This window comes from Motacilla alba, chromosome 9 (assembly GCF_015832195.1).
Source record: "Motacilla alba alba isolate MOTALB_02 chromosome 9, Motacilla_alba_V1.0_pri, whole genome shotgun sequence".
Classification (NCBI taxonomy): Eukaryota; Metazoa; Chordata; class Aves; order Passeriformes; family Motacillidae; genus Motacilla; species Motacilla alba.
Genome location: NC_052024.1, coordinates 24,033,233 through 24,048,250, shown reverse-complemented (window position 1 = coordinate 24,048,250; position 15,018 = coordinate 24,033,233). Strand labels below are relative to the sequence as shown.

General features: G+C 50.0%; 1 protein-coding gene across 6 annotated transcripts; it reads left to right on the top strand.

Annotated features, from left to right (window-relative positions):
* Positions 1 to 2,071: 2,071 nt before the first annotated feature.
* Positions 2,072 to 14,686, top strand: MLF1 (myeloid leukemia factor 1). Of its 6 annotated transcripts, none has more exons than XM_038146180.1 (8): positions 2,072 to 2,196; positions 6,796 to 6,970; positions 9,259 to 9,303; positions 10,140 to 10,229; positions 10,546 to 10,674; positions 12,175 to 12,334; positions 12,594 to 12,726; positions 12,875 to 14,686. In XM_038146180.1, the coding sequence occupies exons 1-8, from the start codon at positions 2,150 to 2,152 to the stop codon at positions 12,975 to 12,977; spliced, it is 882 nt and encodes a 293-aa protein (XP_038002108.1). In that variant the 5' UTR covers positions 2,072 to 2,149; the 3' UTR covers positions 12,978 to 14,686. The 6 variants fall into 6 exon arrangements, with proteins under 6 accessions (XP_038002108.1, XP_038002111.1, XP_038002107.1 ...); XM_038146179.1 differs by lacking the exon at positions 2,072 to 2,196 and adding an exon at positions 5,634 to 5,761; XM_038146184.1 differs by lacking the exon at positions 2,072 to 2,196 and adding an exon at positions 5,647 to 5,793.
* The last annotated feature ends 332 nt before the right edge of the window (positions 14,687 to 15,018 follow it).

Genomic DNA, 15,018 nt, shown 5'->3' with positions numbered 1-15,018 from the left:
TCCACACTAAAAATGCCACAAGTATTGTTTTTAGCACAGTGATTAATTCATTTACAGTGGTCATTTATTAATTGTCAATATTCTGACTAACAGAGCTGCTCTGGTTGCTTTTAGGGCAGCCATTCCAGGCTGGAATGTTCACTTGTCACAAACCAGCCAGGTGGGTTTCCTTTAACACAGTTCCTGCATCAAATACAAAATTCAAATTCTCCTGTCACTCTAGGACATGAAACAACACGATGTGGACACGCTGCTGTTCCCAAGGTAAGAAGGGAAGTTTATTTTCTGACTCCAACATTTATAGGTTTCCAAAAGCGTCAGTGCATTGGAGGGTGACAGTGCCACCTCTCCAGTGACACCGGGCAGACCAACAGTCCATCAGACTCCTCCTCCTCCAGAAAAGAATGCAAACCAAGAAGTTATTTACAGAAAGTGCGCGAGACGCTTTGTTACAAGAACGCAAACATCAGAAGGCTTAGAAAGATCATAAAAAATCAGGGCAACATTCTCCTGCTCCTGGAACTTCATCTTCTCAAAACGTCCTATGGCTGGGAACGATCTCCCAAATCCGTGCTTTTGCTGAAACCTCCCTGTGACAATTCCAAGGGTTCGCTGGGGGTTTCCCTTTATCCGCTTCTTCTGCTACAACCAGGACTCGTTTTACCTGCCCAGGGCAGGGCCGGGAGGGGACAGTGAGCTGCCCCGGAGCTCCGGGGAGGGGACGTGCCCTGGCGCCCCGGTGCCGGAGCATCGCGGTCCCTGCGGCACCCCGGGATCCCGCTCACGTTCATCCCGGTCCCCGCGGCATCCCGGGATCCCGCTCACGCTCGTCCCGGTCCCCGCGGCATCCCGGGATCCCGCTCACGCTCATCCCCATCCCGGCGGCATCCCGGGATCCCGCTCACGCTCATCCCCGTGCGGCGGCTCGGGTGCCTCGGCGCGGCCTCCCGGTGCTTCCCGCGGTGCCAGCGCCGCCGGAGCCGCGGCTTTGTTGTACCGCCACCTCCCGGGAAACTCCCGAGCTCCTCCCGGCACCGCCGAGAGCGGGCGGGACGCGCCGCAGCCCCGCTGAGGCCGGGCCGGGCCCCGCCGCGCTCTCCGCAGGAGCGGGGCTGCGGGACGGGCTGCGATCCCCGCGATCCCCGCAATTCCCGCTTCCCGGAACTTTCCCGATTCCCGGTTCCGCGTTCCCGATTCCCGGTTCCCCGTTCCAGATTCCCGGTTCCCGTTTTCCGGTTCCCGGTTCCCGGTTCCCGTTTTCCGGTTCCCGGTTCCCGATTGCCGGTTCCCGGTTCCCGTTTCCCCGTTCCCGATTCCCGATTCCCGGTTCCCGATTCCCGCTTCCCGGTTCCGGGTTCCCGTTTCCCGTTTCCCCGTTCCCGTTTCCCGTTCCAGTTTCTCAGTTCCCGGTTCCCCGTTTCCCCCTTCCCGATTCCCTGTTCCCGGTTCCCAATTCCTGGTTCCCGATTCCCACTTCCCGCTTCCCTGTTCCCGTTCCAGTTTCCCTGTTCCAGTTTCCCCGTTCCCGTTTCCCGGTTCCCGTTTCCCTGTTCCCGTTTCCCCGTTCCCCCGTTCCTGTTCCCGTTTTCCCGGTTCCCGTTTCCCCGTTCCCGTTCCCCGTTCCCTGTTCCCGTTCCCGTTTCCCCGTTCCCGTTCCCCGTTCCCTGTTCCCGTTCCCGTTTCCCCGTTCCCGTTTCCCCGTTCCCGTTTCCCCGTTCCCGTTCCCGTTCCCTGTTCCCGTTTTCCCGGTTCCCGTTTCCCCGTTCCCCGTTTCCCTGTTCCCGTTTCCCGTTCCCTGTTCCCCGTTCCCCGTTCCCGGTTCCCCGTTCCCGTTCCCCGTTCCCGTTTCCCTGTTCCCGTTTCCCGTTCCCGTTTCCCCGTTCCCGTTCCCGTTTCCCTGTTCCCCGTTCCCGTTCCCCGTTTCCCTGTTCCCCGTTCCCGTTTCCCGTTTCCCGTTCCCGGTTCCCTTCAGGAGCGGCGGCCCCGCGGTCGCCACGGCAACGGCGGCGCGCGGCGGAGCCCCGCCCCTCGCTTCACGCCGACCAATGGGAACGGCCGGGGAGGTCACGTGCGGGGGCGGGGCGGCGCGCGGCGCGGTGAGGAGGGGCCGCGCGGGGCCGGGGGCGCGCAGAGCGCAGCGGCCGCCGCCATGTTCGGGGGGCTCGGGAGGTGCTTCGAGGACGATCCCTTCTTCAGGTGAGGGGCGGGCGGCTGCGGGGCGCGGCGGGGAGGCGGAGGAGGACCGGCCGAGAGCGGGCTGAGGCGGCGGTGGGCTCCGAGGGGCCGGTCCGGGGCTGTAAACGGGCGGGCGGGGTGGGTGTGTGGGACCGGCCGTTGGCTGAGGCAGCCCCGGGAGTCGGTGCTGATTGAAGGGGTCGGTGCCGGTGGATGGACCAGGATCGGGGCACATTGAAGGGATCGGTGCAGGTGTCACGACCAGGGCGGATTAAAGGGCTCGGGGCAGGTGGATGGACCGGGATCGGGGCGGGTTAAAGGGACCAAGGCGGGTTACGGGGGTCGGTGCCGGTGCAGGAGCCGCTGTCGGGGCCGTTGCACCGCCCGTGTGTCCCGGCCGGTACCGTCCGTGCCCCCTAAAGCCCGGTGCGGGTTAAACGTCCTCAGCGAGGTTCAATAGCGGAGCCTTGAGTTTGCCTCCCCTCTCAGAAGGGAAGGGTTTAATCCACGTTTCATACAGAGATCTTCCTCTCCGTGGCTGGCGGTTCTGGAGTTGGCTTGCTCTCGAGTTCCTAGATGCAGGTTGGGAGCGGTGCAGCTGATCCGGGTTTGTGCGTGCTGGATCAATCGCTTAGCCTCAGGCTGCCTCTGACCTCCTCTCGGTGCGGCCCTGCTCAGCACCGGCTGAGAGCGCTGATGGCAAACCGTCTCCTTGTGCTCGTTTCCCGATGGTGCTTTACCCCAGCAGATTGGGGTTTTATCCCCTGCGAGGCACAGGTTGTCCAGGTCCCTGGAATTGTTCAAGGTTGGACGGGTTGGAGCAGCCGGGGGTGGTGGCAGGTGTCCCTGCCCATGCAGGGGGTGGAACAGGACCATCTCTAAGGTCCTTTCCAGCCCAAACCATTCTGTGATGCTGTTTCCATAGCGTGAGCACAGTGGTGGCTCCTGTCTGTGAATGCAAGTCTGAGCCCAGTTTATTCCCTGTGGGAATCTTCTTTTGCCACTGGAATCCAAATAAAAGTAGTGAGTGATGCAAATGCTGCTCCCCTCAGCCAGAGCTGCTGAATTACCTGCTCTGGCCCCAGTCCATGTCTTTGGTCAGAAACTGTGATTTGTAGTGGATGGAAATGGGATCAGAGCACGCTGAGGAGCCTCGATAATTACTTCAAATCTTGGAAAAAACTCTCAGGAATTCAATTAGCAGCCAAGATAAGGGGTGGGTAAGGAAGGGAGCAGCAGGCCCTGTGATGTGGTTTGTTGTCTGGATCTCCTGGTTACTGGGAGCTCTGGCTGGGGCTGCTTAAAGGAGAATCTCCTGCTGAGCTACAGCACATTCCAGGAGAATTCCCAAAGCTGTGCCGCACACATTAGCACTCTTGGTTTCTAGGAATATTCCTGCTGTTAGAACAGCTCGTGAGTTCTGTGCAGGAAACTGCCCTATGCAAATCCTCTGCGTGAAATTAAAGTGATAATAGAAATTATGTCTTGTTTGAAATAACAATTGCTTCTTTATTAATTTATCGTTGTTATTGTAGCCACAAGGATCGCAGGAGGCGGAGGCAGGGAGCGTGGGTGAAAGATGAGCTGGAAACTGAGACTCATTTTCTCAGCACTGTCCTGTCGGTGTGCTTTGCATACAGTGAAGGAAATGAGCCGATCACCTCAGATAAGATTAGCCTCCAAAATAGAGTCATAATGGGCTCCAGCTGCCTCATAAGGACAGTTTGGTGCTGAACTGGAAATAGTGCCTGGGTTGGAGCCCCTGTGGCAGCAGCTGTCCCCGGGAAGCAGCAGTCACTCACCCAAAGGTGCTGGCTCCATCCCTGCAGTCACTCACCCAAAGGTGCTGGGCTCCATCCCTGCAGTCACTCACCCAAAGGTGCTGGCTCCACCCCTGCAGTCACTCACCCAAAGGTGCTGGCTCCATCCCTGCAGTCACTCACCCAAAGGTGCTGGCTCCATCCCTGCAGTCGCTCACCCAAAGGTGCTGGCTCCACCCCTGCAGTCACTCACCCAAAGGTGCTGGCTCCACCCCTGCAGTCGCTCACCCAAAGGTGCTGGCTCCATCCCTGCAGCCCTGCCCAGGTGCAGGAGCTGTGTTTGCCCTGCCAACTGCCCGCCCTGCATTTCGTTCTCTTCAGTTTGTTGTGCCAGCTGTTCTCTCCAGAGGGAATCTGCAGCTGCAGCCTTACATAACTTCCTGAGTGGGGAAAAAATCTAATATTTCCATCTAATACCTAATCAAAAGAAACACATCTAATACCAAGTACAGTTTACAAAAGTAGTAAGTGGGATTTATTGTTCTAGGACTGATTTTTCACGCACTGAAGTAAGCAGTAATGTTATACTTGCATGTTTAATGTCAGGTGGGGTCAGGTTAATACACATTAAATGAAATTCTGTTACTGCAGAGTGCTGGAAGAATAAAGGTATACATTGTTTGTCTCCATCCAGAATTTAATTTTAAAAGTAATTTAGTGTTTAACACATGGAGGGCACAGATGTGCTGTGCAAAGCCCTGTGAACCCCTCGCTTTCTCCTCATCACTTCTATGCTATAAGAAAAATCACAGCCTTCTCATCAAAAGTACTTCCCACCCCCAAAAAAAAGGTCATATTTAAGTCAAAAATTGTTAAGTTAGAGTGTCCTACACCTGTTGCCATCCCATAAAATCTCTGCTTGCAGCGAGGATCTTCAAATCCTGCAGAGGCTGCCTTGTTCAGTACATCTCTGTCAGGGTGAGCTGCTCCTCTTGGAATTCTGGCTTGAGTTTCAGTCGTTGGAACCACCAAGGTTCAATTCCTTGGAAACCTTGTCTTCCACATGGATTTTCTGTTCCCCTTCCAATGGTTTAACCCTGCTCTAGACCATACCAAAATTGGGGTGTTTCTTTTGAGGCTTGGCAGCATTAATTCTTTTTATTAATGACTCCCTGAAATTTGGGGTTGAGGGCCTTTCCTTCTGTTCCTGAGCCTGCCGTTCCTCGGTTTGTGTCTGATTTCCCTGTCCCTGGTTCCAAGGAGCTCTTTGTGTGTGATAACCAGAGCTCTCTGGGGCCTGGGATCTGCTGGAATTGTGCACATCCCGCGGTGGGGCTGCTGTGACTCCCTGCCCTTGGCTCGTGCCAGCCCTTTTTCCATCTGTTCTTCATCCTGGGCTGGGTGAGCTCCTTATCAACCAGGGCTGGAGCCAAAGCTGGGAGCAGAGCAGGGGCTGCATCGTGGCATCATTAAAACACTTTCTGGGCTGAGTTTAAATCTGGGTATAGCTTCAAGGGATTTTTTTGGTGTTAAAAAAATCTTATTTCAAAATTCATCCAACCTCACGTTCGTCTTTTTCACTTGAAAGGGAAAAAAATAAACATTGAGTGTGAGTTTGGCACAAGATCAAAGCGGCCACGTGATGTGGGAGCTGCTTTTTGTGGGGCTGGAGATAAGGGGTGGGAAGCAAAGCTGGGCAGGAGATAAAACCGGGCAGGGAAAAGTCAGGAGCAGCCTGGAGCCTTTCCTCCTGGGATGTCCCAGGAAAGGCTGTGCTGTCCTGAACGGCTTGGGGAGTGCCAGGAACTGAGGGGGAGGAGGATGAGGTGTGTTAAACCCAAATAACCATTCCTGGGAAGTGAGTGTTCATGGTAATAAAGTGTTTTCAGTGGGACAGCAAAGAGGAAGATGAGATGGAAGGAGGAAATGAAGCAGGGTCATTGGTGTGGGAAGTGTTCATTGGTGTGGGAAGTGTTCATTTGCAGCCTGGCCCTCAGGCAGCAGCACTGCTCATACCCTGCACTTCAGAAAAATTCCTCTTTGCTCCTCTTCTGGCCTTAATTAGGAATATCAGGGCTTGTCCAGCTTAGAGAGCTAGGGAAGTTGAGCAAGGTTTTCCTTGCAAGCCAAGCTTTGGGAATAGCAGTGGAGTTCTGTAGGTTTTTGGCAGAGGAGAGGAGAGAGAAAATAAGAGGCAAACAAAAAAGCCAGTGAAAATCTTCCTAAGCACAGGAAAGGGATGTGGGAACAGGATTTATGGAGAGGGAAGGTACAGGTGCAGCAGTGGGTGGCTACAAGAGATGGAACTGGCCTGAATTTAGAGGATAATGGGTATTTTTAAGCATAGGGGAGAAGGAAAAGTGGGATGGAAACTGCCAGCAGGATCAATTTGAGGGATGGGGGGGATCCAGTGGGACACGAGGAGTTCAGTGGATAGGACTGTGCTAAGCTTTGGTAGATGAAGGGGGAAAATTTAAAACAAATTATTTTATTGTCAGATGTTGGAGGTGGAAATAGTGAGAAATGAAATATGGGTGGGTTTAGGGTTCTGGCAGGTATTAAACTGGAGTGGAAGGTGCAGCCAAGGATGGATATTTTGGAGAAGATGAGGAAAAGGAATAGGGACAGCCAGGAGAGCAGTGAGGGCAGCTGAGAGAAAATAGATCTCAAACACCCAACCTGAGAGATGGGAAGGGAAGAGAAAATCAGAGTTTGTTAGGAACGGGAGATTGCCCAGTTGGGTCCTAGTAAAGTAACAATTTTGGATAAAGAACCCTATGGAATATTAAAAAAGGGAGTTTGAGCTATCCCGGAGCCGTCGTCCATCAGCTGCAATAACGCGGTGCCTCTCTGGCTGCAGGGATCCCTTCGCTGCCCACCATGAGCACATGAGGCAGGTGATGAGGAGCTTCGCCGAGCCTTTCGGGCGGGAGCCGCTCCTGAGCCTCCCGGAGGGAGGGGAGAGACCGGCCGGGAGGAGAGCGGGCGGCAGAGCCCCGCAGGACTCGCAGGTGGCCACGAGGAGCAGCCGCAGGGTAAGTGACCCTCCCTGGGCTCCGGGACTGCTGGGGAACGGGCCCTGCCCGGGAAACTGGCCTGGCTCTGCTCCTGGAGCCCCCTTCAGCCGCTCACCGCTCGGGCCAGAGGGTTCCTCTGCTGGTTCCCCCATGGCACGTTCCTTATCTCTGCTGAGCGTCTGTCTGGGGTTTGCTGATCACCAGACAGACATTTAATGAACAAACGGGTCACTTCTCCAGTGCTTGCTTTCATAAATGTTATACATTAAATGGTGCTGTCAGAGAAAGGCACTGAAAATGTCCCACATGTTCTCTACGTGTATTTCCTTTCCATGTGAACTTTAAAGGTGCCTGGATGTGGCTGCAGTACCCCTGTAAGTGTTCAAGGCCAGGTTCTTTCCAGGGCCCTTCCAGCCCGACCCATTCCATAATTCCATGATGTATTTGTGCATTTCAGTCCCTGTGTGCAGCTGGTTCAGTTTGATTTCCACAAGCCTGGGTTTCACCACCTCAGGAATATCCATCCATGGATTTTAAATCATGTTTCAGCTTTGCAGCTGGAAATTAACACTTCATGCTCTGAATTTGGGCTGATTGTCAATATTCTCTCAGATACAAACCTGCAAGAATTAAAGCTCAGGGAAATGGGTGTGGAATTCAGTATTTCTGTGTGTTACCAAGTGAAACTGATGGTCTGTGTTTAATTGAAGTGTTTTTTCAGCTCTGGGCATGCAGGACCATCATATCTAACCCTTATCTAGAGCTGTATTTATAGAGGATGAACGTTGGGAGCTGCTTCCTTTCCCTGCAGATACTCAGCAGCTGCCTCCCCGTTGCTTTCGTGCTTCCCGCTGGATTTTCAGAGACTGTTGAAGAAAAGGCAGGTGACAGGGGCTGGTGGCCAGGCCAGAGCTGGAACAGAGCCTGTCACCTGCAGCTCCAGAGGGGAACTGGCACATTCCTTCCCCTGCTCATCCAGTTCCTGGCAAATATAGAAACTGCATCTAATTAGGGCATCATCCTCCCTCTGATCCTTAGGCCTTGGATCAGGGGTGCCTAAAGCCAGATCAGAGCTTTTCCTTTAGAGAAAGAGCCTGTCAAAGCTCAGGGGTTGTGTCCCTGCTCCTGCAGCGAGGGACAAAGGTGAGGCCCAAACCCTTCCCAGGATCTCCTGGTGTTCCTCCTGTTCCCCTGGAGAGCTGTCAGATGTCACACCAGAGTCAGCACTGGTCGCTTTGCCTTGTCATCTCAAACTGCTGCTCCACCAAGGACTGAAACCCTTAAAATTACATTTTTATGTAGGAAAAGGTGGAGCTTTGCTGCCATGTCAAAATATACTTCACTCAAATTACTGACACTAATTAGTAGTGTTGTAATTCTGTTTAATTAAATTGCAGCACGCCTAAAACTGCTTTGAAAAGAACCACATTAGTTGGGACAACTCAAGGAGTGCCATTGTAAGATTCAGAGTTAAAACTGCTTTTCCTTTCTCCAGCAGGTTTGTAGTTCAGTTTTAGGGAAGAAGGAATGAGCTAAAACATATTAAGAAATGCTGTTAATTAGAATTTTTGGGAGATGAGATTATCTTATAAATAAAAATAAGACAAATGTTTAACAGCTTTTAGTGGCTTTTTAGTGTTCTAAAACAGCTTTGTATGCCTAATAACTCTTACTGGTGAGGACTTGATATGGAGAGAAAAAAAAAATATTACTATTTACAGCTCTGCCTAATCTGTCCTGACAGAAACCTGAGGAGTTCCTAAAGCTGTTCCAGAATTGGAGAATTCCTTCTTTTTCCACTAAAGTTCCTGCCAAGGGTTGGGTCCTTCTGGCACCCCGTGTGTGTGCAGCCCTTATCTGACTCTCCAGCCTGGGTTTCTTGGAAACACCCTGTGCTTCCCAGGATCCCACTGCCCTGCCGTGCAGCAATCCTCAATATCCGTGGGATAATTTGTTGATTTGTTGATTTTAATCAGCTTTCAGGGCTGCCTGACTGCATTGCAGGGTGGGGCCTGAAGTGTGGAATCAGCACCAAGGTTCTTGTGGGGTTCTGGTGTTTGCCACCCTCGGAGTGCTTTTCACACGCTCTTATCAGTATTTATTAGATGTAGTCACAGTTATCACTTTCTAATATCATCAGTATAAATATGTATTATTTCCACATACCCAGGGATTAATGAATTAATTAGCAAGGCCCTCCTGAGTGATTTTGATTAGATGGGAAATGTTTCATGCAATCTGCTTCATATAAAAGTAATTTCTGCTGTTCCTGATAATAATTCCAGGTGTTGCTCCTTTTTTTCCAGGCCACCAGCTTCTCCCTCATGCCCTTTGCAGGTTTTGGGAGAGGGGTTAGTATCCCTGGAGTAGCTCCTGTGTAAGCTGTGTGTAACCAAAGCATGGCAGAGGCTCAGCTCTGTGCTTGCATCCTGCTTTTGGTGCTCTTTGCAGTTTGGGAATAAGAAAATCCAGGGAAAAAATCCTTCCTGGGGCACTGACCTCTGGATATGGATGGGATCATCCCTGGGGAAACTGCAAACCCTGGGTGCTGCTGGAGAATGCTTTTGTGGGGGTGGCACAGAGCCACTGCTCCCAGGAGGGCAGAGCAGCTCCTGGAGATGGGCTTGGGGTGCTCTCCAGCTGTGGTTTGGGGGTCTGGAATATCCTGTTAAATATCCATCATCTGTCCATAGCTCTTGCCCAGAGGATTCCGATTTCTTGTACTCAAAAAATAAGTTGAAGATTTTCTGTCCTTTAATTTTACTTCGTTTGGGGCTTAAATGCAGCTTTAAGTTTGCAACGCTGAAATACGTAACCTGGAAATGAATTTATTGAAATTTAAACCCTGAAGGGTCATACAGGACTTTGAGAGCAGGAGCTGGTGAGGTTTATGAACACATTTGTGAAATAATTGGATGCTTGAATATCCAGGGAACATTTTTGTTAAATAAACTCATTTTGTGGCCAGTTTGACATCTGAGTGACAAATCTTCCACTTTTGTCTTCCCAATACTTCCATCTTAATCCAGCTGCCTCAATTTCCTTTTGAAAAGATGCATTTTGGCTTGTCTGTGTGTGAAGTGCAGTCTGAAAAGCTTTTTGAGTTAAAAATGCATGTGAAAACCAGCTCCAGGACTGGGAGAGTTGAGACTCTTTGAACTGAAGTCTTTTGTTTCCCTTCTTTCAGTGGGATGCAGATTTTGTGGATCCGTTTTCTGCAATGGACAGGATGATGTCAAACATGAGGAACAGCATGCTGGAAATGCACAGGAAATTTGTGAGTTCTTTTGAAAATCATTCTGGAATTTATTGCACTGGAGAGTGCAGTTATTTCAAATATTCCTTAGAAAATAATGCCAAGAGAAATGGGACTAATCTCAAGGAGATAGTAAGAATTAAAGGGGGTTTTGCCCAGATTAAATTGTGTTTATAATTTTTCTTTATTCTTTGAGGATAAAACCGAAGTTTAATGTGGTGCCAAACCACGACAGAGGGTTAATTTTGTGCAGGGATATTTTCCATAATAAAATAATAAGGAATAACTCTTATTCACCAGTTGTAAGTTCCAGTAATGAGCCTGCCTTGCTTTGCAGGATGACCTGTCCCTCCAGCCCGAGGGGCACAGTTTCAGCTCCTCCTCCATGATGACCTATTCCAGAGTGGGGGATGAACCTCCCAAAGTTTTCCAAGCCACGGCCCAGACCCGCACGGCTCCAGGAGGGGTGAGTGGTGCTGGGATCCAGCCCAGGAGCTGGGCACTGCCCAGGGCTCGGGTGCAGCCACACCGAAGCAGTGCCTGCAGCTGCTTTTCCTGCAGACAGTTACTCCTGGAGTTTACAGAATGCTGGCATCACTGAGCTTGCGCTGGGTCCAGTTTGTGCCCGGTCCCCACCTTGTCACTGAGTGCCACCTCCAGGCATTCCTTGGACACCTCCAGGGATGGGCACTCCAGACCTCCCTGGGAGCCCCTTCCCGTGTTTATTGCCCCTTTCCATGGAGAAATTCCTGCTGATGTCCACCCTGAGCTCCCCTGGCCCAGCCTGAGGCCATTCCCTCTCCTCCTGTCCCTGTGCCCTGGGAGCAGAGCCCGACCCCCCTTGACTGCTCAGAGAAGATTTAGGGATTGAGGAAAACACAGCGCTCTCAAACCCTGCTCGGTATTAAAGGTCTGGTTTCCTCCCTGTAATTTTGTGCTTTAAGTACACCCCAGAATAAATTACAGTCCCATCCAAGGCTGGGAAAACAGAGCACAGAGCAGCAATTTTCCAATGCCCTTCTCTTTGCTGTAATGAATCCTTTTCCTGTCCACTTCAACTCCAGGAGAGACACTGATTTATGCAGCCCCTGCCTTCAAAGCAGCCCTTTGCCCAGACACTTACATAACCCTGAGCTGCAGCTCCCTTGCAGCTGTTGTGTCTAATCCTGCCGGGAACTGGGAGCGGGAATGTGAAGCTGGCCCGGGCTGTGAAAGCCTAGACAGGATCCCCAAAGGCCGAGGGCAGGATTGGCTGGGACTGTGTGCCAGCTCCAGCACACCCGTTATCACACGGCTTCTAATAATAGCCCAGGACACTGATAAGGGCCAGCCTGCCTTCCAGGCCACTCAACACCACAGCCCAATAACTGGTTGTTCCTCACGCTGGGAATTTTGGCACTGGGTGTTGATCTTTCTGTTGCCAAGGAGAATGTTGGAACCTTGGCTCTGTAGGATTTTTAAACTCAGGGTTTTTTTCCCCCAATAATTAATAGCCAGTTAAAAACCAGAGGTGTTGTTTCATCTTCCTCTCTGGTGGCCAAAGGAAAAAAGCTTGATTTGTATTTTGTTGGTGTGTTTGCAGCCAAGACAGGAAATGAGAGAATTGGAAAAGCCTGGAAAACCTGACTTTTGTAAAGGAAAGATAAAAAACTGTTGGGGGAGGATTTAACCCTTGGCATGGGCCTGGAGTGCCAGGACAAGTGGGAATGACTTCCCCTGCAGAGAGCAGGGTTGGGTGGGATATTGGAAGGGAATTCTTCCAGGGAAGCTGTGGCTGCCCCTGGATCCCTGGCAGGTTGGACACTGGGGCTGGGAACACCTGGGACAGTGGGAGGTGTCCCTGCCATGGCAGGGCTGGCACTGCATGGGCTTTAAGTCCTTCCAACCCAAACCATCCTGGGATTCTGTAAACCCTTGTACCTCATTTTTAGTTGCAAGGACACTCAGTTCCATTTTTTTTTAACAGGTTAGAGAAACAAGAAAAGCACTGAAGGATTCTGAAAGTGGGCTGGAGAAAATATCTGTTGGTCACCACATCCAGGATCGGGCTCATGTCATCAAAAAATCCAAGAACTCCAAGACTGGGGAGGAGGAGATGAACCAAGAATTCATCAACCTGGATGAATGTAGGTCTTTTTAGGCAGCTAACGGGCTTTACAGTTTCACACTCTGATTTGGAAGTTCCAGCTTGAGATATCTTAAAAGGCACTTTTAGACTGAAAGTCTCCAAATCCAAATTCTCTTTTATAGATCCCAAAAACAGTTGCAGGCCCTGTGGAGAATTGTGGACTACAAAGCTTAAAATCACTACCCAAACCCCCTGACACTCATTAACTGTTTTTTCCTCTCTTTGTTAACATTTCAAATACATGTATCTGCTTTCAGCCGAGGCTGGCACCTTTGATGAGGAGTGGCAGAAGGAGATCATGAAGTTCAGGCCTTGCCGAAGCAGAGAAGCTGTGGAAGCTCCAAGATCCAGAAGTGTGCGTTACAGCCCCAGGGACGGAGGATCAAGAAGGTAAAAACAGTTCCCTGCTGTCCTGCAGGATAAGGAAATTCCAGCAGCAGAAGGAAAATCCAGCTCTGGAGCAATGCTCCAAGGGGAACTGCAGGTTTTATTCCTCCTGTTTTCATGGAGATGGTGACCATTGCTGCTCTTTTTGCAGAGAGAAGCCACTTGGAGCTCCAGGATCCAGAGTGCCCAGGGATTCCTTGGAGGCTCTCAGTGTGAAAGGAACACCTGTCCCCCTGAAGGGCTCCAGGAACTAAGTGTCCCCATTCCCTGGGGTGGAGGTTCCCTGGAGCAGATGATGGTGCTCAGTGCTCGTGTCCATAAAATACACCTGGATTTGTGACCAATCTCTGCTCTGTGTTGTGCCTTTGCTCCTCCTGCCTCTCAGTGTCCTCAGCTCCTCAGCGAATTCCAACCCAACAACTTTCTGCCTAGAAGCACTTTATGGGACATCTCTGAGCCTGGTAAAACCAGCTTGGATTTGCAGAGCTGTCCTGCTCCAGCTGCACCAATCTCAGGCTTTACTGAGCCTGCTACTGCAGCTCCTCCTTCCCACTCTGAGTGGCACAGAAAGCAAATTTCCTTTCTTTTGGGTTGCTGAAATAATTACTGATTTTCTAGGTTAATTAATAGAACTTGCATCCACTGTAAAGCACTACTTTAAAATCATACTGTAAATTGTTACAGAGCCCCCACACTCGCCTTGGTGTAATAAAAAACGAGAGGAAATACTGAAATATGGCAATACTTCACATTTATCAGAGTTTTTATGTTAGTAAGCTGTGCTTGCACCTCCTTTCCTGTGCCTGAACTGTCAGCTTTGTATTCCTGATCCTTTGTTTCCTGTGGAGTTAGCCCATCCATTTCCATTTTGAGGATTGTCTGTAGTAATTAAATACTGTAATTATCCTGTAGAAATAACAGTGTCCTGGGATCAGCTGCGACTAGGAGTTACTCATGGGAAAAATACATGGGAGAAATGAGTTTAACTGGAATGATTTCATCATTTCTTGTGTTCTAAAGAGCCCTGGATACAGGAACCCCTCTCCTTTGTGTGTTCTTTGTGTTTTACTGAGGGTAGAATGACCCTAAATCTATGTTTGATAGGAGTTTAGAAGAGCCAGCAGTGTCTGAGAGCAGGAAAATCCTGGATTCCAGGTGTTCAGTCCCTGTACTGTTCTACCACACAGAATTATCCCTGTGGTGTAGCAGAAAGAATTTCTGTAAATTAAATAATATAAATTAATAACATTAAAGCATTACATAAATTCAAGGCTCCATTATAATGCAGCCTTTAAAAGTACTATTTGTATGATAAAATAGAGTTTAGTAAGTTAAGAGTAATATTTGTTTGGCCAAAAAGCCTCTAAATCATATTTAATCTTCCTGCAGTTTCCCTAGGTTATTTAATTTTAATTAATTAATGTTTTTTAATGTGCAAACCCAATCAGCAGCACTTCTGTGGAGCTCTGAAAAGAGAAGGACAATTATTTGCTTGTGGTCTCTTCCTGAATTAGAGAAGTATCAGTGGCAATAAGTTGATGTGATCAATATTAATGGCAATAATTGAACCATTTAATGAGCAGGGGGGGTCAGGGGGGGTTGGACACCCCTTAAAGTCAGAGCTCAACCCAGGGCTCATTTTCCATCCACTGGAGACAAACATGGATTCTGTAATTTATGAGAGAATCTTCTCAGTAATTACCAGCAGCAATGTTTTGTATGTTGGAATTTGAGCAGGAATCTTGGAGAGCTGCTGCTGTTAAATTGAAGATTCACCTGATAACTGAGCTTTTTGTGTGAAATAAAACAGCACAGCCTGGGTTTGAAATGACAGTGGGAAGAGGTGAATATTCCCTCCAGATCCCTGTGCTACGCCAAGACTGTTCTCCTGTGTAAGGCACAAATTGTGCTCTGTAAAAGCATCTGAAACTGCAATTCTTTAATAAAGTTATTTATTATTTATGGGGTTTGTTGGTTTATTCTACTCCGCAGAGGGACTTGTGCGTTACTTTGGGCTGCTTTGCAACAGTTCAGTGAAGGAAAGCTGGGCTCTGGGCAGTGTCCCTGCCCAGGGAGGGGTGGAAGGGCATGGGATTTAGCAGAACCACCCTGGGATCCTCTGGAAATCCCTGTTTCCAGAGGTGACCATGCATTTTTCACAAAAAACAAAAGTTTGATGGAACCACACTGAGTACGGAGAGGGTTTTCTCTGGAGCCTTTGCAGGTATGAAAGGCAGTTCTGGGGGAATAATTTTAAATCAAGAATATATCTTAATACTTAACGTGTATTCCAAA

Coding starts and splice junctions, on each gene's coding strand:
- MLF1 (XM_038146179.1), top strand. CDS start 5,691: ATGTCCCAGGAAAGGCTGTGCTGTCCTGAACGGCTTGGGGAGTGCCAG. Junction 6,971..9,258: donor CCACGAGGAGCAGCCGCAGG/GTAAGTGACCCT, acceptor CTTTTTTTCCAG/GCCACCAGCTTCTCCCTCAT. Junction 10,230..10,545: donor TGGAAATGCACAGGAAATTT/GTGAGTTCTTTT, acceptor CTTGCTTTGCAG/GATGACCTGTCCCTCCAGCC.